This window comes from Leucoraja erinacea, chromosome 1, assembly GCF_028641065.1.
Source record: "Leucoraja erinacea ecotype New England chromosome 1, Leri_hhj_1, whole genome shotgun sequence".
NCBI classification, from domain to species: domain Eukaryota; kingdom Metazoa; phylum Chordata; class Chondrichthyes; order Rajiformes; family Rajidae; genus Leucoraja; species Leucoraja erinaceus.
Window position 1 is genome coordinate 109,506,958 of NC_073377.1, and position 25,014 is coordinate 109,531,971.

The window sequence follows — 25,014 nt, forward strand, 5'->3', positions numbered from 1 at the left end:
CCCTGTGGCAATGAATTTCGCAGATTCATCTCCCTCTGACCAAAGAAATCCCTAATTTTCTTTCTAACGGTATGTTCCTTTATTCTGAGGGTCTCTGCTCTGAGACTCTCCCACTAGTGGAAACATCCACTCCATCCAGGCCTTTCATTATTCGGTCAGTTTCAGGGAACTATGTACCTGTACTGCTAGGTCTCTACTAAAACATTCTCCTGGGGCCTAACATTTACTCTATAGGTCGTGCCCTGGTTTAACTTGCCAAAATACATGATATTGAACTTATCCAAGTTAAATACTGATAGGTACTGTCTCTCAGAATCTCCTCCAGTTACTTTCTCATCACCATTGTCAGGCTCACCAGACTGTCGTTCTCTGGCAACCCTTCTTAAAGACTTAAAACCTTAGTCACCCTCCAGTCCTCCTGTACCACATCCCCAGCCTAAATGTACAAGTGACCCAACCTGGGCCCTTGTATTTTCTTCCCTAGCTACTTGCACTGACTTGGTCTAGTATACCTTAAGACCTTAAATGTGTTAAGTGTGTATATATATATGTATGTATGTATGTATATATATATATATATTTCTGTGTGTGTGTATATACGTATATATATATATGTGTGTGTGTATATATATATGCGCGTGTGTGTGTGTGTATATATATATATGTGTGTATATATATATGTGTATATATATATAATATACACACTACAACTGAAAACGTAGCAGATGACTCAAAAATTAGTGGTTATCGACAGTAAAGGATACCGCAGGATATAGATTGGTTACAGATATGGGAATGTCAGATGGGTGTTTAATCTGAGCATGTGTGAGGTGCAGCACTTTGGGAGGTCAAATTTGAGGGGAAAGTTTAGTCCCTTAATAGCCTTGATGTACAGGGAGATCTTGGGGAAACTAGATAGTGGTAAAGAAGGCGTATGACATGGTTGGCTTCATCCACTGGGGCATTGAGTGTAAGAGTCAGGAAGTCATGTTGCTATTTATAAATATCTACAGTTGGATCACATTTGGAGTATTGCGTGAAATTATGGTCGCCTCATTACAGGGAGAATGTGGAGGTTTTGGAGAAGTTGAAGGCGGTTGCCAGGATACTGCCTGGATTAGAGGGACTAACTTGGATTGTTTTCTATGGAGCAATAGAGGCTATGGGGGAAAAACTGATAGAAATGTGTAAAATTATGAAATACATAGGCAGGGTAAACGGTAAGAACGTTATTCACAGGGTGAAATGTCAAAGACTCGACGGCAAAGCTTTAAGGTCAGAGTGAGAAAGTTTGCAGTTACTGTTTTATATTCTGCCATTTATTTTCCTTAATTCTCTGGCTTTCGTGTCCTTCTCCATCGTAAATACAGATGAGAAATGTATATTTAATGCTTATCTCCTGCATCTCCACATGTAGATGACCAAATTGATCATTAAGTAACCCTATTCATTTTTATTACTCTTTGTTGTTAATATACTAATAGAATATCTTAGGATACTCATGTACCTTGTCTGCCAAAGCTATCGCATGTCCTTTTTTTTGCCCTCCTGATATCCTTCTGAAGTTTCTCTGTGTTTTCTCAGTAAAATTGGTTTAAAATTTTCCAGCATCAATGAGTTCCCTCAAATGCTGCTTTGAACGTCCTATTAACTGCAAACAAAAAATATTTTATTTCAGACATTGATTTTATCAAGGCTTCTTAAATTGAGATGGCGATGTCTATCCCGCCAGCCTCATTTCCCATGTGAATTTTAAGATTTTGAAAGGTTTCGGGCTACTCTTTGTAACTGTACTGTCGTAGATTCTAATCTTCTATAATATCTCTTGTAGGTGGGCACTTTGGTTCTTCAAAAATGACAAAAACAAAACTTGGCAAGCAAATCTGCGCCTGATATCCAAATTTGATACAGTGGAAGACTTCTGGGCGTAAGTCAAAACATGCAAAGTAAAAGTACCTTTTGTGAAGTTAGCATTGAATATCCAGGCAATTACAATGGAAGCCCAAATCCTGTAAGAAAGGCAGTCAAATGTAATAAATTAGAAAGGAAATCATTTTAAATCGGTGAGTAGGAATATTATATTCGGGAGTGGGGGTGATATTTTTTTATAAAAGGTAACATTTCAGCAATTATTGTTCTTAAATGCAATTCATTGCAAGGTAAAGCAATGTGGGTGCTATTGGAATGATGCAGATAATTTTTAAAGAATGAATCAAAATTGAAAGGGGGATGTCAGTCTATTATGCATAACTTCCAAACAATTGTAGTTAAGGAGCACATAGCCAAATTAGTGAGAACAGCTGTATAATATAAGGAGTTAAGTGTTACCCCTTGACTTGTAAAAGTTGGGAATTGGTGTTCCACAAGATTTGATGCTGGCATCATTGATTTATCCATTTACATGAATACTTTGAACTCAAAACTGTACTTAGTGAAAATTGGGTAGAAGACAAAAGTAGATTATACTACTAATATATACTATACAATATATACTATTCTAAAAGTAGAATATTCAATATTCAGGAGGGATAGACAGAAAGGAAAAGGAGGTGGGGTAGCGTTGCTGGTCAGAGAGGAGATTAACGCAATAGAAAGGAAGGACATTAGCTTGGAGGATGTGGAATCGATATGGCTAGAGCTGCGAAATACTAAGAGGCAGAAAACGCTAGTGGGAGTTGTGTATAGGCCACCTAACAGTAGTAGTGGAGTTGGGGATGGCATCAAACAGCAAATTAGAAATGCGTGCAACAGTTATAATGGGTGACTTCAATCTACATATAGATTGGGTGAATCAAATTGGCAGGGGTGCTAAGGAAGAGGATTTCTTGGAGTGTATGCGGGATAGTTTTCTAAACCAACATGTAGAGGAACCAACGAGAGAGCAGGCTTTTCTAGACTTGGTATTGAGTAAAGAGGAAGGGTTAGCTAGCAGTTTTGTTGTGCATGGCCCCTTGGGCAAGATTGACCATAATAAGGTTGAGTTCTTCATTAAGATGGAGAGTGACATAGTTAATTCAGAAACAAGGGTTCTGAACTTAAAAGAAAGGTAACTTTGAGGGTATGAGACGTGAATTGGCCAAGATGGACTGGCAATTGATTCTTAAAGGGTTGACGGTGGATATGCAATGGAAGGTATTTAAAGACCGCGTGGATGAACTAAAACAATTGTTCATCTCAGTTTGGCAAAAGAATAAATCAGGGAAGGTAGTGCATCCGTGGATAACAAGGGAAATCAGGGATAGTATCAAAACAAAAGATGAAGCATTCAAATTAGCCAGAAAAAGCAGCCTACCAGAGGACTGGGAGAAATTCAGAGTCCAGCAGAGGAGTACAAGCGGCTTAATTAGGAAAGGAAAAATACATTATGAAAGAAAACTGGCAGGGAACATAAAAACTGACTGCAAAGGCTTTTATAGATATGTGAAGAGAAAAAGATTAGTTAAAACAAATGTAGGTCCCATGCAGTCAGAAACAGATGAATTGATCGTGGGGACAAGGACATGGCAGACCAATTGAATAACTACTTTGGTTCTGTCTTCACTAAGGAAGACATAAATAATCTGCCGGAAATAGCAGGGGACCAGGGGTCAAATGAGATGGAGGAACTGAGTGAAATCAAGGTTAGTCGGGAAGTGGTAAATTGAATGGATTAAAGGCTGATAAATCCCCAGGGCCAGATAGGCTGCATCCCATAGTGCTTAAGGAAGTTGCTCCAGAAATAGTGGATGCATTAGTGGTTATTTTTCAAAACTCTTTAGATTCTGGAGTAGTTCCTGAGGATTGGAGGGTAGCTAATGTAACCCCACTTTTTAAAAAGGGAGGGAGAGAGAAAACGGGGAATTACAGACCAGTTAGTCTAACATCGGTAGTGGGGAAATTGCTAGAGTCAGTTATTAAAGATGGGATAGCAGCACATTTGGAAAATGGTGAAATCATTGGACAAAGTCAGCATGGATTTATGCAAGGTAAATCATGTCTGACGAATCTTATAGAATTTTTCGAGGATGTAACTAGTAGAGTGGATAAGGGAGAGCCAGTGGATGTGTTATATCTGGACTTCCAGAAGGCTTTCGACAAGGTCCCACATAAGAGATTAGTATACAAACTTAAAGCACACGGTATTGGGGGTTCAGTATTGATGTGGATAGAGAACTGGCTGGCAGACAGGAAGCAAAGAGTAGGAGTAAACGGGTCCTTTTCAGAATGGCAGGCAGTGGCAAGTGGGGTACCGCAAGGCTCAGTGTTGGGACCCCAGCTATTTACAATATATATTAATGATTTGGACGAGGGAATTGAATGCAACATCTCCAAGTTTGCAGATGACCCGAAGCTGGGGGGCAGTGTTAGCTGTGAGGAGGATGCTAGGAGGCTGCAAGGTGACTTGGATAGGTTGGGTGAGTCGGCAAATGCATGGCAGATGCAGTATAATGTGGATAAATGTGAGGTTATCCACTTTGGTGGCAAGAACAGGAAAGTAGACTATTATCTGAATTGCGGCCGAGTTGTAGAGGGCCTTGGTGAGACCACACCTGGAGTATTGCGTACAGTTTTGGTCTTCTAATCTGAGGAAAGACATTCTTGCCATAGAGGGAGTACAGAGAAGGTTCACCAGACTGATTCCTGGGATGGCAGGACTTTCATATGAAGAAAGACTGGATAGGCTCGGCTTGTACTCGCTGGAATTTAGAAGATTGAGGGGGTGATCTTATAGAAACTTACAAAATTCTTAAGGGGTTGGACAGGCTAGATGCAAGAAGATTGTTCCCGATGTTGGGGAAGTCCAGAACAAGGGGTCACAGTTTAAGGATAAAGGGGAAGTCTTTTAGGACCGAGATGAGAAAAAAAATGTTCACACAGAGAGTGGTGAATCTGTGGAATTCTCTACCACAGAAAGTAGTTGAGGCCAGTTCATTGCTATATTTAAGATGTGGCCCTTGTGGCTAAAGGGATCAAGGGGGTATGGAGAGATGGCAGGTACAGGATACTGAGTTGGATGATCAGCCATGATCATATTGAATGGTGGTGCAGGCTCGAAGGGCCGAATGGCTTACTCCTGCACCTATTTTCTATGTTTCTATAAAATTACAATAAATTGTACGTTGGGGCATGTAATTTGGCAGAGAGAGTAAGGATTCCAAATTCTCCTTGGGAAGAGCTGAACAAGCTTGAAGGGTTTTCTGTGATAAAGGGAAAGTTGAGCAGTTGATTAAAAAAAAATAGTAGATGTTTAGAGAGGATGGTAGTTTAGGGAGGTGATAATTGGAGAACTGAAATGAAAGACCAGTAAACACTGTGACATTCAGAACAGTTATTTCACTGGAGTGAATGGAATGTTGAATTTATTTGATGTGTAGTGCACAAATGCATTTAAGGAGAGGTCAGGTAAGAGTATGAGGAGGGAAAGAATAGAAAGATACTGTTTGGGTGCTGTGTCGGAGAGTATAAGAATTTTTTTTTTTGGGGGGGGGGGGGGGATGCTTACAGAATAAATTACAACATTAGGTAAATGGTAAGATTAATATTTGAATGCTTGCTAAATGGGTTCTCTTTTGTTTAAAGCATGCAGACCATTATTAATGTTGACACTACTGAATTATATATCGAGATAAAATGTATTGTGCATTTATCCTGATCAAGTATCCCTTCAGGCTGTCATTTAAATGTACCTGTGCTAAGTTACATAATTAATCTTGCAGGTTAAAATATGTACAAACATGCTGATTCCAATATGAAGTTTTTTTAAAATCAATGCAGCTTTATGTGCACAAGGCCAAAGATCTTGGGGCAGGAGTCAATTCAATTCATCACATTCATGTTGGTCATGTAAATCTTTTTATCTGCAGTGCAGCATCCTTGCTACTTGGCTGATAGAATTTCACTCTGTCAATGGTCCATTGATTGAGTTTAGTTTTTAGTTTATTACCACGTGTAGCAAGATACAGTGAAAAGTGCCACTGTGCCGCCCACCTCAGGCTGCTCATTCTATATATCCACCACCTCAGGTTCCTATGAAATATTTCCTCTCTCATATTTGCCCTTAATTCCCCTAATCTGGGAACCGGCTCTGTGTTGCCCACAAGAAGCAATTTACAACAAAAAGTGAACTTGCCACCTGCCATACTTTTGGGTTCTTTGTAATTACTAGTTCAAATGTTCCTTCCTGAGGTGCTGCAGGTCAGAGGAACTGTAATCTATTTGTATGCATTTATGAAGTTCTTGTGTTTTTATTGGCATTATCGGAATTCATAAGATCGCATTGTACTTTCAAACGTGCTAGTATTTTTCTATGCTGAATTCTTTTAAGGCTTGCATTGCATGCTTGAAACGTCAATGATTGAGCCTATTATTTCCTGTTTCTTGGATAGCAAACTGTTCTTAGCTCAGCAGTCATGAGTCTAACACTTTTCATTGATTGTAGTGAAGGAGTAATGGATATTGACTGCTAGTACAACAGTGATCTGTTCTATTATTGTTTGGTTTGCTCTCTTTTTCACAAACATGATTTGGATGTTGCATACCATAGATCAATCACCATTTGTTTTGTAGAAGCTAGTTGTTGGAATTTCTCAAGCAACTCAATATTTACTGAGTCTGGATGTAATGGAAAGTGGAGACTTGTTCTTCAATCTGATCCCATTTATGGTGTAACTTAATTTCTGTTCACATCTATTAATTCATTCGCTTAATATTTAATTTGATCTGCGGTTTAAGCAATTTGAATGTTCCTGCTTTTTTTATTTGCCTATTCGAACTTTTAGCGGAAATTAAATTAAATTGGAATTACTTGGAGTAGTCTTTATTCTCTGGATTCAGAATTTCTGTTTCTTTCAGTTATTTTAATAGCTGCCATCTTGGCTTTGAATGTCAGCCAACTATTTATTCCTCATATTCTTTCTGGCACACAAATGTCAGTTGCCAGACTATTGTTTTTTATTGCCTGTGATTGTATCCAATAGTCATTTGGTTTTGTGTTTTTAAATCACAGCCAACATTTTGTCTATCCGTTGCATTTTCCTTTGATGGGTAATATGACGATGAATAAGATTAAGTCTTTTATCAAAGTTGTGTTTGGTTAATATGCTTTGTGTTTGTTTAGATAAGGAGTTTTCAATTATAGTAAAAATGTTGTTTAAGTGATCAGACACATAATCAATTGCATTGTAGGGCAGATTATGTAAAAATATATAAATTGGACGTTTGATGCCAGGAGACTCCATTGAGAAATTCCAATCGGGGGAAAAAAGAATTTTCCATATGCCTGATGCTGGTTTGCCTTTCTTAGTTTGCCCAGGAACAAATAATGCAGGTGGTGGCGTGGGAGATATGGTTTGCTTGACAAGAATCGAAGCTTTAGCAACTATTAGATGGGCAAAGGAATGCTAATCATTTTTGCAAACAATACTGGGCTATTTATTGCCCCATCAATTCCTGCCGTTTTAAGATGACAAATCAAGCATGCATGTTTGAAGCAATGCATAATCTGCAGGAAGAATTTTTGCTTTTCTTCAAATACCCTTGGATTATTCTTTTGTACATCTTAAGTCATCGCTAGCATTGAATAGAGTGGGTCACATTGGAGAAATGATGCCCACTCCTGCATTGAAAGGTTCTTCATCTTAAGATATAAACAGGCCTGCGTGGCTATTTGAACTGAAGTGGACCTCCCGCATAAAAGCCAAGATTTAGCTGTGTATTTTTTTTAGAGATGGAATCAGCATGGAAACAGTCTCTCCGGCCCACCAAATCCGCACGGCCAGCGATTCCTGTACACTAACATTATCTTACACACCAGGGACCATGTACAATTTTTACCAAAGCCAATTAACCTACAAACCTGTTGGAAGAAACTGGAGCACCCGGAGAAAACCCATGCGGAGAATGTACAAACTCCGTACAGACAGTATCCGTCATCGCGATCGAACCCCGGTCTCAGGTGCTGTAAGGCAGCACCTCGACCGCTGCACCAGCACCTCGACCACTGCCCCTTGCCTACCAAGGGAGTATGCCAATAGCATCATGGATGTGAATTGTTTTGGTATCTTATTTTGTTTCCTTAATATCTTATCACATGCAAGTTATAGGTCTTTTTCAGCTTCAGCTCAAACAGGCTAACATGACCTTGAATGTCAAATTGTGTGTAATGTTCTTTCCACACTCCTGATTTATTGTAAAGGACGAAGAGCTCATTGACGTGTGATCAATGATACCGCTGGATGAAGTATGAGACATAAGGAGTTCCATTAGGAATGAATATGGGACACTGATCATCTCTATTCCCTCCCTCTCCATGATTCTTTGTTATCTCGCAGTACATCCTGATTGTCTAGAGATTTAATTTACCATTCAAACGGTCTTGGAACATCTAACAGTTTTCTTTTTGCTCTTGCTTATCTTACAAATGTTCCTATTTGGAGAGGGAACAGCTGGGAAACATTGGACTGTTTCAATTTTGAGATCTAGACTTTATCCTAGTAGCACCATTATAGTCCCTGCCTCAACTACCACCATGCAACTCGTTCCATGCATTGTGTGGAAAATGTTACTCGGATTCCTATTAAATCTTTCCCCTTTCACCTTAAACCTATGTCCTCTGGTTCTCGATTCCTGTACTCTGGGCACGACACTCTGTGCGTCTACCCGATCTATTCCTCTCATGATTTTATACACATGTACAGTGGTTGTGTATAAATTCAATCCAAATGTGGATGTCTTTGATTTCCTGTGGCCTCTGTGTGGTGACCAGGGAGTCCTCTTTACATGTTGAGATCTAATTTCAAATGTGTATCTACTTTGAGCATGGATTTTGCCCCAATCTGTCCCCAGTTTTACTGCTAACGATCTAGGTTTGTGACTTCATATTTTGGTGATTTAATTACTTCATATTTACTTGTTTGAAAGACTTGGCCAAACCATCAGTTTTTAAATTAAGAAGTGTAAGGGAGAGGAAATTGTAATGCAAAATTCTCCAAAAGGAAATTATTTGTGACTCTTCCCTGGCTTGGAAAACATGCGATTTGAAGGGGAAATTGTTTAAGGTGGATTGTTAACTGTTGAGGGGGACATGGCTTAAGGTGAATAATACATTTAGTAATCGAAGAGTTGACCACAACTTGCTCTTGTTCTAAATCAAATACCTGCACGAGCTCCACTTTTTAGACTTGACAGAGCGGTAGGGACGGCTGTTGAGGGTTTGCCCAAGGGAGTTAGCTAAACCAGATCTATCACTGAATTATTGGTTTATATCAGTATGCAACATTATGTCAGGTTTTCTCCGTGTGCTCTGGTTTCCTCCCCTATTCCAACGATGTGCAAGTATATAGGTTAATTGGCTATTGTAAATTGTTCCTAGTGTAAAGGATGCAAAAGTGGGATAACATAGAACTAATGTACGGGTGATTGATGGTGGATTCGATAGGTTGTAGGGCCTGTTTCCACACTATCTCTATCACACAGATACATAGAATTACCCACAGTCTGGTGATTTTTATTCTGGATCACTATTGGAATGTTTTTGCATTCTTTGTTCTAATTCATTCTTTTCTCCACCTCACAGCCTTTATAATCACATCCAGCTTTGTAGTAATTTAATATCGGGCTGCGATTACTCCCTCTTCAAGGTAAGTCGATGGTCATGCTCTTTAACTTTTTAAGTTAACAATAAATTTATAGCATTACCTTAAAGATGCCAAACTAAACTGAACACTTTTTCTACTGATTAATGATATTCCGCGTCATTCATCTTCATAGCCTACATCAGCAGCAAACTGAGCTGAGAAACCTCAATAATTATTTTTGTTATATTTATAACCTGTCCATTGAAGGGCATTGATGTGAACTCTACCTATAAGATTTAATATCAAAACGTAGCCCAACGATTTTTTTTTCTCTATTCCCCACATCATCTTAAATACTAATTTCTTACCTATTTGCTTCAATACCTGTTTTTGGGTGGTGGAGTTTAGAAAGAGAAAGGAATGGATGAGAATTTTAAATTGTCAAGAAATGATCAAGAGCATCCTCATGCTAATTAGTAATCGTATGATTGCATTTACCGTTCATTTTGTACCACTTGACCATAAATATGATCAATGTTGAGAATTTGAATCCACATGAGTTCTATTTGGAAGGTCTTCTTTATGGTTTAGGTTTCCATCCTCACAGTAACATGACAATTTCCTTAAGATAAAAGTCAGTTTTAATTGTAGGAGGAAAATGAAATCTAAAACGTAATTCCATGATCGAATGTGAAAGTCTCTATGTGATGTGATATTTAACATCTTTTACATAAAGGATGGGATTGAGCCTATGTGGGAGGATGAGAAAAACAAGCGAGGTGGTAGATGGCTGCTTACCCTTTCCAAGCAACAGAGAAAGACAGAACTGGATCGTATTTGGTTAGAAACTGTAAGTATTCTTTCCTCCACTCCGTTTCTAAAAAATTCTGGACTAGTTTCCTTTAAATTGGTGCATGACAACATCCTTTCGTCGTGAAGATGTACGTTCATGGCATCATTTACTACGCTTGAGAAACACTAAGGTTTTCAATGAGGCCATCAATTTGAATATAACAAGCTGCTCCACAGTGGGTTTGTAGAAACAAGGAACTGCAGATGCTGCATAATACACAAAAGGACACAAGTATTGGAGTAACTTGCCGGTCAGGCAGTATCTCTGGAGAACATGGATAGGCGATGTTTTGGGTTGAGTCCCTCCTGTCCCCCCTTCAGCCTGATTTTGGGGGGTGGGGGAAGGAGAAAGCTAGAAGAGGGGAGAGGCAGGACAAAGCAGAGCCAGTAATAGATGGACGCAGGCTTGGGAGGGGGGTGCGAGGCAAACGATTGGAATAAAGGCCAGCGATAAAAGAAAAGTGAGACTGGTTGAAGAGTTTTGTATTGCCTAACTTGAGGGAGGAAAGTAGCAGAGGGGAGGGGAGAAATAGGTGGGGTCTAGATGCACAGAGGAGGGGGGAAGGAAAGAGGGGTGGGGTGTTGGGGGTTTAGTAGGAATCTACCTAAAATTGGAGAATTCAATGTTTAGTAATCAGTTCATCGATTTAAGCAATGTTGGCTTTGCATGGTGACCTCGACTGTGGAACATATTTCTCCTGCCCTTCAGTATAGTGACATGGGATCTTGTATATCTCTCTAGGAAAGCAGATGGGACCACAGTTTATTGCCTTATCTAAAGATTATCTATTGATTTTAGAGGCATGACAAACTTGTATGTTTTTGGTTTTGTTTCATTTATTTTGCTTTAAGCTTGTAAAACTGTTGCTGAAGTTCACTAATTCCTACATTTTTGTCTGTTCTCTCTCTCTCCCTTCACCTCAAAAAGCTGTTGTGCCTTATAGGAGAAGCATTTGATGAGCACAGTGATGACGCATGTGGCGCAGTAGTCAATGTTAGAAATAAAGGTGACAAAATAGCTATATGGACTACTGATTGTGAAAATAGAGAATCTATCACGTATATAGGGTAAGTGAGCATAAAGGATGATGTGTTTTCCTTGTTATTTTCTCCTAAATATTTTCTGCTATGGATGCATGGATGCATACTTTACAATGGGATTTAATATGTCATTACCTGGCATAGTAATCATTACTATGGCAGGTAATGGAATTATTATAATGATGTGCGTTTCAGGCACCAGCAACTCTGTTTAAAAAAAAAAAAAAAAAAAAGCTTGCCCTGCATATCTTTTTTTTTAACTTTGCTTCTCTCACCTTAAAGCTATGCCCTCTAATCTTTGACATTTCCATCCTGGGGGAAAAGGTTCTGACTAGGGTGGCACAGCAGTAGAGCTGCTGCCTTACTGCACCAGACATTGTTTGTACATTCTCCCCGTGATTGGGTTTTTTCCGGGTGCTCCAGTTTCCTTCCAAAGGCTTGCAGGTTATTGGGTTAATTGGCTTTAGTAAATTGTCCTCGGGAGTGTAGGATAGGATGTCTCCAAATCAGTGGCAATTAATTCCAAAATCCAGAGTCATTTCTGTTGGCCAGATTATTTCCACAAAGAATCAAATTACAATGACTAGGATGCTGTTCACAGGGGTGAATAGAATGAGTTGGATGGTGTTTTCATACTGAGCAACATCTGCTGAAAATAAATTGGTGGCACATTCATAGTCATGCATCTCAACTTGAATGTATGTTTGAAGGTGAGCGTGGATACTTCAAGAACCATCTTTTATGTTACCCTGGCCAAGTCTATGCACAAGATCAGTGGGGATAGTCTGGCCAAGAGTTCAAGCACTGGATATATTCATATAACATAAACATTATCAAGAAAAGTGTTTGGAAGTAAAAGCTGTAAATTGACAGATTTTGACACAAAGGTATAAGATTCTCATGTTGATTCCAATGGATACCATAAAATAAGGAACGTATAGGCTTAATTTTTAATTAGTCATAGTCCTCTGTCATGGAAACACGCCCTTCGGCCCAACTATCATTGTCCATCTTCAATCATCCATCGATGTATTATTTCTACATTATCCCTCATTCACATCCATTCTCTACATACTAGCAGGTGATTCACAGAGGGCCTATCAACCTACAAACCCACACATCTTTTGGGATTTAGGTGGAAACCAGAGTACCCAGAGGAAACCCACGCGGTTGCAGGGAAAACGTGCCAACTCCACACAGACGGAACCCGCAGTCAGGATCAAAACTGGGTCTCTGGAGCTGCAGCTCTACCAGTTGTCCCACTTTGCTCCCAATTATGTGACCACAAACAAAGATTTGCTGTGTTAGTTTCATCGTTGCAAGATTTTGATTTTAACCTGTTGCATTTGGAAATGTGAAACAATGTGAAAAGTTTCAGCTAACGGTATCATGAGTAAAATAGAATTGTTTCTTAAAAGTTAACTGTAATGTAGGACCTTACATGATTTTACATTTGCATGTAAATTTCATAGCTTCAAGGGAATATAGTCATACTATTTTTAGAAAACATGTACACAAAGTGTTTGAGTAACTCCGATGCTCCTGGCAGCTGTGAGGCAGCATCTCTGGAGTATGTGGATAGGTGATGTTTCAGGTCGGGATCCTTCAGACTCATGTTCATATCCAAGTTCACCAAAGATGCTGCCTGACTTGATTTACTCCAGCAACTTGCAAACCAGCATCGGTGTATTGGGGGCAAAACTGGTTTTATTTGCTGGGTTATTTAAACCTCTGATCTATTTAATGGGAAGTGTTTTTATAATAAGATGCAGCCGTTCAAGTAAACTTGCTGAAGGTAAAGCCAGGAGAATGGTTGTCTAGCACTGGGAATTGTTTTAAATAGAGCTCTAGCTGGATATCTTAATTATTTATATTTTGCTTTGAAACAGGAGAGTGTACAAAGAACGAATAGGGCTTCCTCCTAAAATAGTGATTGGCTACCAGTCCCATACAGACACTGCCACAAAAAGCGGATCGACAACCAAGAACAGGTATGTTGTTTGAGAAGGCACCAGTTATATGCTCATCACTAGAAGACTGGATGCGTAAAGCAATCTACACTTCAAATTAAACCAAAGCTTCTAGTAAGCAGAGTGGGACTGCATTCTAATATCACACAAGTGTGAGTTTTCGGTCAGTTTTCTATCTTTGACTTTGTTCAGTATTCTGTGAAAATGACCCTTTCCCTTCAAAATGTTTTATGAATCCATTTGGTTCCTGACATTTTCTGAAAGTGTTAAAGATAGCTTGTAAAGTGAAATATTTTAAAAGGTGCAAGTTTTTAAAAAAAATAATAGATTTCCTTACACTAAATGTGACACAATTTAGACTTTTTGGTGGGTTGGGGCTTGTATAAGCATTTAGTAATTTTGAAAGGGAAAGGGTTAAAATCTTGTCTGAATGTTGTAGTACTTAGTAATTTAGTTCAGTTCTGACTTTTTTTTTTGTACAGCAAACAGGAGGATTTGCTGTAATAAGTGCTTATTTGTTGGCTGTTAGGTTTAATTTATTCATTGGTTTCAAATTTTAAAAAAAGCTCTAATAACAGCTTAGTTAATTTAGATCATGAGATGTAATGTGTGTTTTGGGACTGGGCATATAATTTTAAATTGATAGATTTCAAAATTTGTCATATGCATTACTTAAATCCTGCTACATTAATACAGAGTTCACAGTTTGATTTAAACTTTAACTTTGAAGAAGCTTTTGCAGTTTTGTGATTTTTACTTTTTGGGCAAGTGTGGGTTTCTCTTCTAAAAAAATGTATTTTGTTTTAATAAAAAAATAAAAAAATTGCAATATGATTACATTCCTTGCTCGAGATGTTGAAATATATTGAAATCCTCTATGTTTTGTATTGTTCTGTATTTTAAAACATGTATCCTTGGAAGAATCTCTATTTTGCATTGGTTATAAAGACTGAATTAGGAAAATGGTCCCAAAAAGCATACGTATTAAAAATGTAAAAACAAAAACTGTGTAAATAAAACTGTACAGTGAAATTTCTGGCATTCAGAGGCTGTGGTTTCATTTTACCTTTCATTTCTTTACAACATTGAGCTGTTTGCCTACCAGTTAACGGAGATACACCAGCAATTTACAAATTAAACTTCTCCCAGTTTGAAACGCAAGGAAATGCAGATGCTGGTTAAAAAAACACACACACACTGTGCTGGAGTAACTCAGCAGGCCAGGCAGCATGTTCTGAAGACGTGGACAGGTGAAGTCCTTTCTCTGGACCCTTCTTCAGACTCAATTTATTCCAGCACTTTGTGTTGTTTTATTTCCCCTGTTTGGAGCATCAGATTTTTTATATTGCGCCACTTATTCGTAAAATGAAGCTGTCTCAGGCTCATTTATAATGTTTGTTTTTGACCATGTTTTAGGGCTATTTGTTACCACTGCAGGTTTCCATTACCAAGTCATACCACAAACTAAATTTGATTTGTGTAAACTAACTAGGTAAGGTGGAGGATGGAATACATATCAACATTTTTTTTTTTTTAATGGTCTAGCACTAAGTAATTAGTATTTCATGGTAATAACATGTCACTAAAGAATAGTGTAGTGTAAATTCTGTTGATACATTCAATATCCTTATACCGTTTTAGATGCTGGACCGCCAAGGTAAAATAGTAATGTTTTCATCCCCTCTCTCTCTCCCCTGTCCTTCCCCCACCTGATTCATTGTACTGATCACACTGTTGTCCTGTTGAGTTTCATTGTTTGTATCACTTATTATCACCTTCCCCACCTTTTCTTGATTATTTTTGCTTTTTGCATATCTTTCGTTTATTTGTTCTATGTACCTTCTATATCTGTTCCTGACTCTCAGTCTGAAGAATGGTCTCGACCCGAAAGTCACCTATTCCTTTTCTCCAGGGATGCTGCCTCACCCGCTGAGTTACTCCAGCTTTCAGTGTCTATCTTCCACCTATTACCTGCCAGGCTTTCTCCTGCCTCTCCTCTTTTTCAGCCTTCTTATCCCCACCACCTACAATCAGTCTGTAGAAGAGTCTGGATCCAAAACATCACCTATCTATGTTCTCCAGAGATGCTGCTTGACCCTTCCAACTCCAGTTACTCCAACAACTTTGGTCACTGTAAACCAGCATCTGTAATTTCATGTTTCTAGTCTATGTAATAAATTCCCTTTGGTAACAACTTACGATGTTGCCTTAAGGTACCTCCAATTTTCTTTTTCTGGTTCTTTACCACCTCTGGTATCGTGCTTTGTTTGACCAGACCTCCTTCCAGGAGCACCACTGTCAGCAGAATCTGAAGCTGGGTCCCGATCTGAAAACTCACCCTTCCATGTCCATAGTTTGTTGTTTCTGCATTGCATCACTCCTCTAATAATTACATTTTTGCTTATTTCATTGTCTTTAGGACCACTAAGACCGTGGCAATCTAAACTTAAAAAAAAATCACAATGCATGTAGTTCTGAGTCTGAAGAAGGGCCTCGACACGAAACCTCGCCTCAACCCGAAATGTTCTCCAGAGATGCCTGACCCGCTGAGTTACACCAGCACATTGTGTCTTTTAGTTCTGTTATAACGCGATTCATAACACGATTGGTAAATTAGGGAACACCATTGATATTACACGGGCTGAATCCGATGTGACACTATTTCGAATGGGAGTTAGAGAATCACTTGAAAGTGAATGTGGAATTTGATAAGCAGAAAAAAAGATGTCTTGATAGGGAGAGGGGGAGGGTAAAATCACACACAGCACTCTCCAAGCAACAATGTGTCATTTTCACCATGTCTATTAAAAATGTAACTAACAGCTAGTTAATTCCATAGTTTAAATAATATTATGCAATGGGTAAACGGTGATATTGCAATATTGGGATTAATTATTACCTAAGTTACTCATTGGGAAGCTTGCAGAACCTGGTGAACTTCAAGAGTGAATAACTATCAGCATTGCACAATTTTATCAAATTTCTCAACGGACAATTGTTGTCATCCCTAGCTACGTTGCAAGGTAAAGTAGCGATGCAACAGGTAGCATGGAAACAGGCCCTTCAGTCCACCGAGTCCACACTGACCAACAATGTGCACTAGTTCTATCCTACACATTAGGGGCAATTTACAGAAGCCAATTAACCTACAAACCTGCACGTCTTTGGTGTGGGAGGAAACTGGAGCATTGGGAGAAAACCGATGTGGTCACAGGGAGAGTGTACAAACTCCATACAGACAGCACCAGTTGTCAGGATCGAACCCGGGTCTCTGTTGCTGTAAGGCAGCAACTCTACCGCTGTGCCATCGTGCTGCCCCTGGCTTACAGTTTAAAGTTGTATTGTCTTGTGTTCCTCCATTGTGGCAATCTTATTAGATTTATTAGTGATCACACTGTACCAAATATTTGCACAGTGCTGGAGTAGCTCAGCAGGTCAGGCAGCTTCTCAGGAGAACATTGATAGGTGATGTTTTAGGTCTGCACCTTTCTTCAGGCTGGAGAAAGGTCCTGACCTGAAACATTACCAATTCATGTTCTCCTGAGATGCTGCCTGACCTGTTTATGCACTGAATTCCATGTACACTGGTTCCCCACTGATTTTTTTATACTTCTCTTGGTCCTGGAGTTTGTGCATATAGTGGCAGTGGTGGAGGCAGGTTCTATTTTATCATTTAAAAATAAATTGGATAGGTAAATGGACAGGAAAGGAATGGAGGGTTATGGTCTGAGTGCAGGTAGATGGGACTAGGTGAGAGTAAGTGTTCGGCACGGACTAGAAGGGCCGAGATGGCCTGTTTCCGTGCTGTAATTGTTATATGGTTATATATGTATGTCTCATGACTTTAAATAAGATGTTGACTCGGGCTACATGCTGCTGTGCTGGGAACCGAGAGTAAACCTCTGCCCTCTGCTGGCGAATGCAAATTTCAAAATGTGGCAGGAGTGTGGGAGGAAACCGGAGCACCCAGCGAATAGCCATGCCAGGTCACGGGGAGAACGTACAAACTCCATACACACACCACACATAGTCAGGATCAAAGCTGGGTTTCTAGCGCTGTGCGGCAGCAACTCTGCTGCTGCAACACTGTGCCACCTATCACACAAAGGTGAGACACAGTGCTGGAGTAACTCAGTGGGTTGGACTGCATCCTTGCAGTGCATGGATAGATGACATTTCGGGTTGGAACCTTCTGAATGATAGCAGGGGTTGGGGGGGAGGGAGATGAAAACCTAGAAGAGAGGAGGGACAGGTCAAAGCATGGCAAAGGTGATCAGGTGAGAGGGGTTTTAAAAGCAGATTGTTGGGCAAAGGCCAGATATGCACACAAGTCGTGAGACACAAGGATTAGTGAGTTGTGAATTGTGACGATTCAAGAGTGTTTTATTGTCATACTAGACCAAGTGCTGACCCGTTGGGTCTGCTCTCCCAACGCACCCATTCCCTATCCCTAGTCCCCATGGGAGTCGCTGTCCTCCAACTCAAGCCATTCTCGAACGTAAGATTCCAGCACTCCCCTAGCCTCCCTCAGCAGTGCTATTTAAAAAAAAAAAAAAAAAAAAATCAAATTTCACTTGCCCTGCGTGTTGCAATAGCAATTCACCCTCCCAGAGGCCATTTGGACTGTAAACGCCTATCTCACCAGGGACTAACTCTACTGAACGTTTTTCCTTCCATTATTTATTATGTAAAAGAATATGTGTGTTATGATTGTGTTTATAGTTTATTTGGTTGTTTGTCCTTTGAACAAAAGTCCGCGAGCATTGCCACTTTCATTTCACTGCACATCTCGTATGTGTATGTGACAACTAAACTTGACTTGACTTGACTTCCCCTTTCTAGTCTATCCATTGTGACATCATCAGTTCAAGCTGCTATTGTGACATCATCATTTGAAGCTGGTCAGTTTGAAATTCATGGTAAATAATCAGCAGTAAGTCGAAAGACAAAGCATAAAATGTTCAGTGAAAGTGATCTCTACCTCGAGTGGGAAAATGTAAATCAGAATATGTAAACATCTTGTGAAAGTTGGCATTTTTAAAGCTTTAATTGTGAATAATGTGTCAAATATAGGATGAAATCTTCGTTGAGGGTTGTCTCTGCTGGCTGAGTCGTTGTGACGTCATTTGAAGCTGGTGGTTTATTTCAAGGTCTTGACTTAATCAATAATGAATGGAGAATAAATCGAGAAATAAAGCATGAAATGTTCACGTAACGCGTTCCTGGCCTCGACGGGAAAAATGTCAACCGGAATATGTAAAAATGTAATCGTTACCATGTAGTATTGTCGCGAAGATGTAAAGACAACCACATAAACACACACATATACACACTAACAAGATCAGAGTTTTAATAAGCATATGATATGATGTCCCAGATGGAACAATGAAATTCTTACTTGCTGCAGCACAACAGAATATGTAAATGTAGTATACTGTAAACAATATGATAAATGAGAGAGAAAAAAAGTTTGACAAGAACCTCGACCCACTACAGTTCACATACCGCCACAACAGGTCAACGGAGGATACAAATTCACTGGCTCTTCACTCCGCATTGGACCACTTGGACAATATAAACACTTACGTCAGGCTGTTGTTTATAGACTACAGCTCGACGTTTAATACCATCATCCCTTCCCAGCTGGTTACCAAGCTCACGGGACTGGGCCTCTGCGCATCCCTCTGCAATTAGATCCTCAACTTCCTCATTCACAGACCACCTGTTCGAATTGGCAGAAACACTTTACCCTCAGTAACAATTAGTACGGGAGCACCTAAAGGCTCCGTGCTCAGCCCCCTGCTTTACTCACTCTATACCCATGACTGCGTAGTTGTACATAGTACCAACTCCATCATCAAGTTCGCTGACGACACCACTGTTGTTGGACGAATCACAGATGGGGATGAGAGACCTCTTCCACCCCTGCAACGGACTGTTCCAGCCGCTACGGTCAGGCAAACGCCTCCGTTGCCATGCAGTGAGAACGGAGAGGTTGAGAAGGAGTTTCTTCCCAGAGGCAATTCGGACTGTAAACCGCCTTTCTCACCAGGGACTAACTCTACAGAACGTTTTTCCTTCTATTATTTATTATGTAAAAGAATATGTGTGTTATGATTGTGTTTATAATTTGTTTGGTTGTTTTGTTGTTTGTCTTTTGCACAAAAGTCCGCGAGCATTGCCACTTTCATTTCACTGCACATCTCGTATGTGTATGTGACAAATAAACTTGACTTGACTTGACTTGACTTGACTTGTCAGAGTATAGAAGTGAGATCGACCGGCTGACCAAATGGGGCCAGCACAACAACCTGGCTCTCAACATCAGTAGGACCAAGGAACTGATTGTGGTCTTTGATAGAGGAAGGATGAGGACCCACAATCCTGTTCACAGGGTGGAGAGGATCAAAAACTTCAAATTCCTGGGCGTGCTTATTTCCGAAAATCTTTCCTGGATCCCGCACGCTGATGCAATTATAAAGAAGGCACATCAGTGACTACTTCCTGAGAAGATTATGGAGTTTTGGCATGTTGAAGAGGATTTACCTAAACTTCTACAGGTGCACGGTAGAGAGCATTCTGACTGGTTGCATCGTGGCCTGATTCGGCAACTTGAACATCCAGGAGTGGAAAAGACTACAAAATGTTGTGACCACTGCCCAGTCCATCACCGGCTTTGACCTCCCCACCATCGAAGGAGTCTATCGTAGTCGCTGCGACAAACAGGCAGCTAAAATCATCAAAGACCCACACAATCCTGGCCACACACTCATTTCACCATTGCCATCAGGAAGAAGGTACAGGAGCCTGAAAACTGTAACATCCAGGTTCAGGAACAGCTTCCCTACAGCCATCTGGCTATTAAACACAACAACGTATAAGCTCTGAGCTCTGAACTGTAAAAGACTTATTATTGCACTATATTTGTTATTTATTAAACTTTTTTTCTTTCTCTTCCCCCGTTATGTACTATGTTTACATATTCACATATTCTGTTGTGCTGCAGCAAGTAAGAATTTCATTGTCCCATCCGGGACATATGACAATAAAACACTCTTGACTCTTCACCCATTGTGCCCCGTCCCCAACGCAATAATCCACCACTCACCCGTTCCCCCAATGCAACCCGTTTCCTCCACTCGCCCATTCCCCCAATGTAACCCGTTCCCCCAACGCAATAATCCACCACTCACCCATAACCTTCATGGGAGGCCTGGGGTCCCCCAATGCATCCCGTTCCCCAACGTAAGATTCTGCCACTCTCCCGTTAGGTCCCTGTCACATGGGAGGTGGTCCCCAATGCAACCCGTTCACCAACGTAAGATTCCACCACTCACCCGTTTCCCCCAAAGCAACTCGTTCCCCCAATGCAATATTCCACCACTCACCCGTAGCTCCCAACTGTGCAGGTCATTTTGAACTTTTTGCGGGCGCTGCGAGTCGGCTGCCCTGCCAGCAGCGTGTTCATTATTTTGACTTTTTTTGTTATTTTTGGTATGTCTAAACTAAACACAATGTTAGCTGTTAATGAAGACGGAAGAATTTGATTAAAACAGCGATTTTGAAAATCACGATTTTTTAATGTAAATTAGATTTGGGATCCCATTATGATGTCATTGTGACATCGAATGCGGCAACGGGCAGGGCAAGTGGAAAAGTGGTTTGAAACGTGATTTTTGTAAAGTTTAAAATGTCAATAACGTGAAATATTGCATCAATCTGAACGAAACTCGGTTCATTTACATCACAGGACAATGGTGAGTAAGGGGCAAAAATTGTAATGCTATTGTGTATCGTCTTGGCGGTGTTTTGGGATCTCGCGCACAAGCAAACACGCACGCATACAAACAAACAAGATGAGAGTTTTAGTTATACACTAGACCAAGTGCAGACCCGTTGTGTCTGTTTCTCCAATGCCCGGTTGCGGTGGGGGGGGGCATGGGGGTGGCATCCCCCCCACACACACGCTGAACTATCCCCCCCCCCATATTTATATTATATATTGTTAAGAGAGGGGGGGGGGAGAGAGGGGTGAGACAGAGAGAGAATGGGGAGAGACAGAGAGAGGGGGGGGTGGAGGTGAGAGGGAGAGGGGGGGGGAGGAGGAGAGGGAGGGTGGGGAGAGAGAGATGAGGGGAGGACAGAGCAGGAGAGATGGGAGCTGAGAGGGGGGGGAGGGGTGAAGGGTTTAGGGGAGGGGGGAGGGGGTGGGGGAGGAGAGAGGGGGGAGAGATTTTCCAAAGCAAAGCAAAGCAAAGCAAAAATGTAAAAATGAAAAAACTCAGAGCTGAAAATAAATTACTCTTCTCCCCCCTTTTGATTGGGCACCCCAATCAATTTGCAGTGGTGCAGATGAACCCATGCAGCACGACCCTCGACCTTGGCAGCGGTCGGAGTGGTGAGGATGACCTGAAAGGGACCATCCCAATGTGGGTCCAAGTGCTTACGCATCCAGATCCTGACCAGCACATAGCAACCTGGATCAATATTAGATGGAACATTGAGCGCTGGCCCCTCACCATATGCAGCCCTGACCTGTGAATGAGAAGTTCGCAAAGCACGGGTTAAAGTTAATACATAGGATGTCATTTCCTTAGTCATCTGGTGGAAATGGACCGCTGCGGGGGCATGGTCATTCCATGGCATCCATAAAGGTCGACCATATATGATTTCCGCAGGCGATAGTCTGGCCGTACCAGAAGGTGTAGTGCGTAACTGAAAAAGAGCTACAGGAAGCAGTTTTAACCATGTTAAGCCAGTATGTGCCACTAAATTTGCTAATTTGGTTTTCAAAGTCTGATTTGCCCATTCCACCAATCCGGCAGCCTGAGGTCGATACACACAATGGAGCTGTTGACGTATCGGTAATTGTTGGCACATTTCTTTGTTTACTGCAGCAATAAAATGAGGACCATTATCTGAACTTAAACGCGCAGGAACACCGAATCGCGGTATGGTTTCGCGTAACAATATTTTTACAACGGTAGAGGCCTTATTGTCATATGCTTCAATCCATTTACTGAAAACATCGACAATTACAAGAACATATTTATAACACTGGCATCTTTTCAACTCAATGTAGTCCATTTGCAAGGTCTCAAAGGGACCTGCTGGTAAAGGGGTCTAACCTGGTTCACAGGGCAAGCCCTTACCTGGATTATGCTGCTGGCAAATCAGACATCGCTGGCTGATATGCTGGGACAAATCCAGAAGTTTCGGATGCCACCAGGTCTCTAAAAGCATATCACTTACGGCCTTGGTCCCACAATGAGTTTCAAAGTGTACACATTCAATAACCCACAACGCAAGCTTGTCAGACATGCAAGTCTTGGCGGCAGGCGTAACCCATAAGCTAGTGACAGGATTGTACACACAACCATGGTCCTGCCACAGCTGTTCTACCTGTGCAGGAGCGTCCTCCTGCATTTCCTGGATGGTTGGCATTCCTTTTTTCAAGGGAGACTTATTCCTAGTAGAATTTTTAGTCTGCCTCATTATGTGGGGCACAACAATTTGGTAACTCCTAGAAGCTTTCTTAGCTGCCTCGTCGGCAAGGCAATTTCCTATGTCTATGGGGCTTTGGCCTGTAGTATGGGCTGTAACTTTGATAACAGCATGCTGACTGGGTAACTGAATGACCTGTAGCAAATTAGAAAACAATTTTTGTGAGATATCACTGTCCCTGAAGAGGTTAGAAACCCCCGATTCTTCCGTAATTGTCCATATCATGAACCACTCCAAAAGCATATTGGCAGTCCGGGTAAATATTTGCCGATAGTCCTTCGGCCAGGTTGCAGGCTCTTGTCAGCGCAAATAGTTTGGCTAGCTGGGCCTAGAAGGGAACCTCAAAAGACGGCGCTTCAATGGTCGTTCCCTCCTGATTAACAATCGCACAACCTGACAACCACTGTCCCTTTTCACTAGTGGATGAGCTGCCATCCGTAGACAGGGTAACATCCGGATTTGTTAGCCCATTCAGTCAGGGACAGCCACTGGCGGAACTTCTCTCGTTTCTCTCATCACATATTCGTTTTTTACCTTTACCTGGGCTTCTCTGTCTCCAATAGGACAGTCTTTCTAAAAGGCTCTCACAGCTCTTGACATGCGGGCCGATGAAGACTCTGACCAGTCCATATTATTGGTTTTAATAGCCATTGCGACGCTGGAAGGCTAGAAGTTCATAAGCATAGCACAAAACTGTGGCGAGTCATTTCCTTGCTGATACTGAGTGTCACCTGACTGGTTGCCGTAGATGGTTTTAAACCTTTCCAGAAAATCTTCTACAGCCTCTCCTTCCTCTGGTTTCATATCCAAAACATTTAATACATTGTTTAAGAAGGAACTGCAGATGCTGGAGAATCAAAGGTTACACAAAAAAGCTGGAGAAACTCAGCGGGTGCAGCAGCATCTATGGAGCGAAGGAAATAGGCAACGTTTCGGGCCGAAACCCTTCGGGTTTCAGCCCGAAACGTTGTCTATTTCCTTCGCTCCATAGATGCTGCTGCACCCGCTGAGGTTCTCCAGCTTTTTTGTGTAACATTTAATACATTGATTGGCTGCTGGAGAGAGTGAGGCCCACTGCTGCCAACATAAGCTGTAATCGATCCTCATTGTTACCTGCCCCTGGGTGTGCCGCCTCTAGGGCTGCGTGGTTGTTATAGGTTAAGTGAACCAAGAATCTGGTATACTCAATTGCTGTTAATACTTGCTGAAGTAGTACCCATAAATCTCGGGAATCGGCGTGATATACAGATATCGTTGTTCTTAAAAATTCAATGAAAGCTTGTGGATTCTGATTCTTATTAGGCACTCCCAACAAAATTGCCATCATCTCATGTGGTTTCCACGGCAGCCACACATTATTCATAGCTGTTTCGCCGTTGTCTTGTTGGTTGGGTGGAGGAGGTATTAGGGCTCTGGGGTTAGGGACCGTTCTGACAGGATATTGGCGCCTGGAGGATGCTTTCTTATTCCGTCTATTTCAGCACCTTCTCTTTTTGTTTCTGGGGTTTGGCTTTCTCAGCCAAGTGCTCCCTTCTACAGTCCCAACTGTGCAAACTCCATTCCTCCTGTCCTTCTTGCGCCTGGTCTCTAGACTGGGACCTAGTATGCCATGCTACAGGGTCTGTAAACTGGGCTTCTCCTTCTTCTTGGGTCAGACGCCTGAGGTGGATGCACTGTCGTTTTCTGACTGTCATGGGTAAATTTGGGTAAATTCCTGTCTCCATTGACTAGTGCTTGGACTGTGGTGTGGGTGGAGCTTGACCTGGGGGCTGATAGGGAAGTGGAGGTGTGCCAGGAGCCAAATTCCAATCATTTTCCTATGCCTCCCCTTCATCTCCCTCTGCTAACTGAAGGCCAACCATTGAACTGCACAATCCTTTTTTATCTTCCTCAGATTCTCCTGCATGCTCTCTCCCTCTCCCTCTCCCCTTCCCCTTCCCCCTCCCCCCCCCCAACATGGTTTGTTAGATTGACTTGAATCTGTCAGGATCCCGTTCAACACAAGAACGAAGGGTCAACTACGCAGAGATATACGGAAAGAGGAAAACAGAGTGGTGTTTAACTACTCACTTCTGCTTGGCCAATTCCTCTGG

At 41.3% G+C, this 25,014-nt stretch overlaps 1 protein-coding gene across 2 annotated transcripts in view; it reads left to right on the plus strand.

Moving 5' to 3' along the window:
* eif4eb (eukaryotic translation initiation factor 4eb) overlaps positions 1–14,449 on the plus strand; it is a 39,974-nt gene extending 25,525 nt beyond the window's left edge. For both annotated transcript variants that reach the window (XM_055641299.1, XM_055641308.1), the window contains exons 3-7: positions 1,832–1,927; positions 9,554–9,617; positions 10,291–10,404; positions 11,335–11,474; positions 13,337–14,449. In XM_055641299.1, the coding sequence (XP_055497274.1) occupies positions 1,832–1,927; positions 9,554–9,617; positions 10,291–10,404; positions 11,335–11,474; positions 13,337–13,451 (529 nt within the window). In that variant the 3' untranslated portion in view covers positions 13,452–14,449. The remainder of the gene's footprint in view (positions 1–1,831; positions 1,928–9,553; positions 9,618–10,290; positions 10,405–11,334; positions 11,475–13,336) is intronic.
* The last annotated feature ends 10,565 nt before the right edge of the window (positions 14,450–25,014 follow it).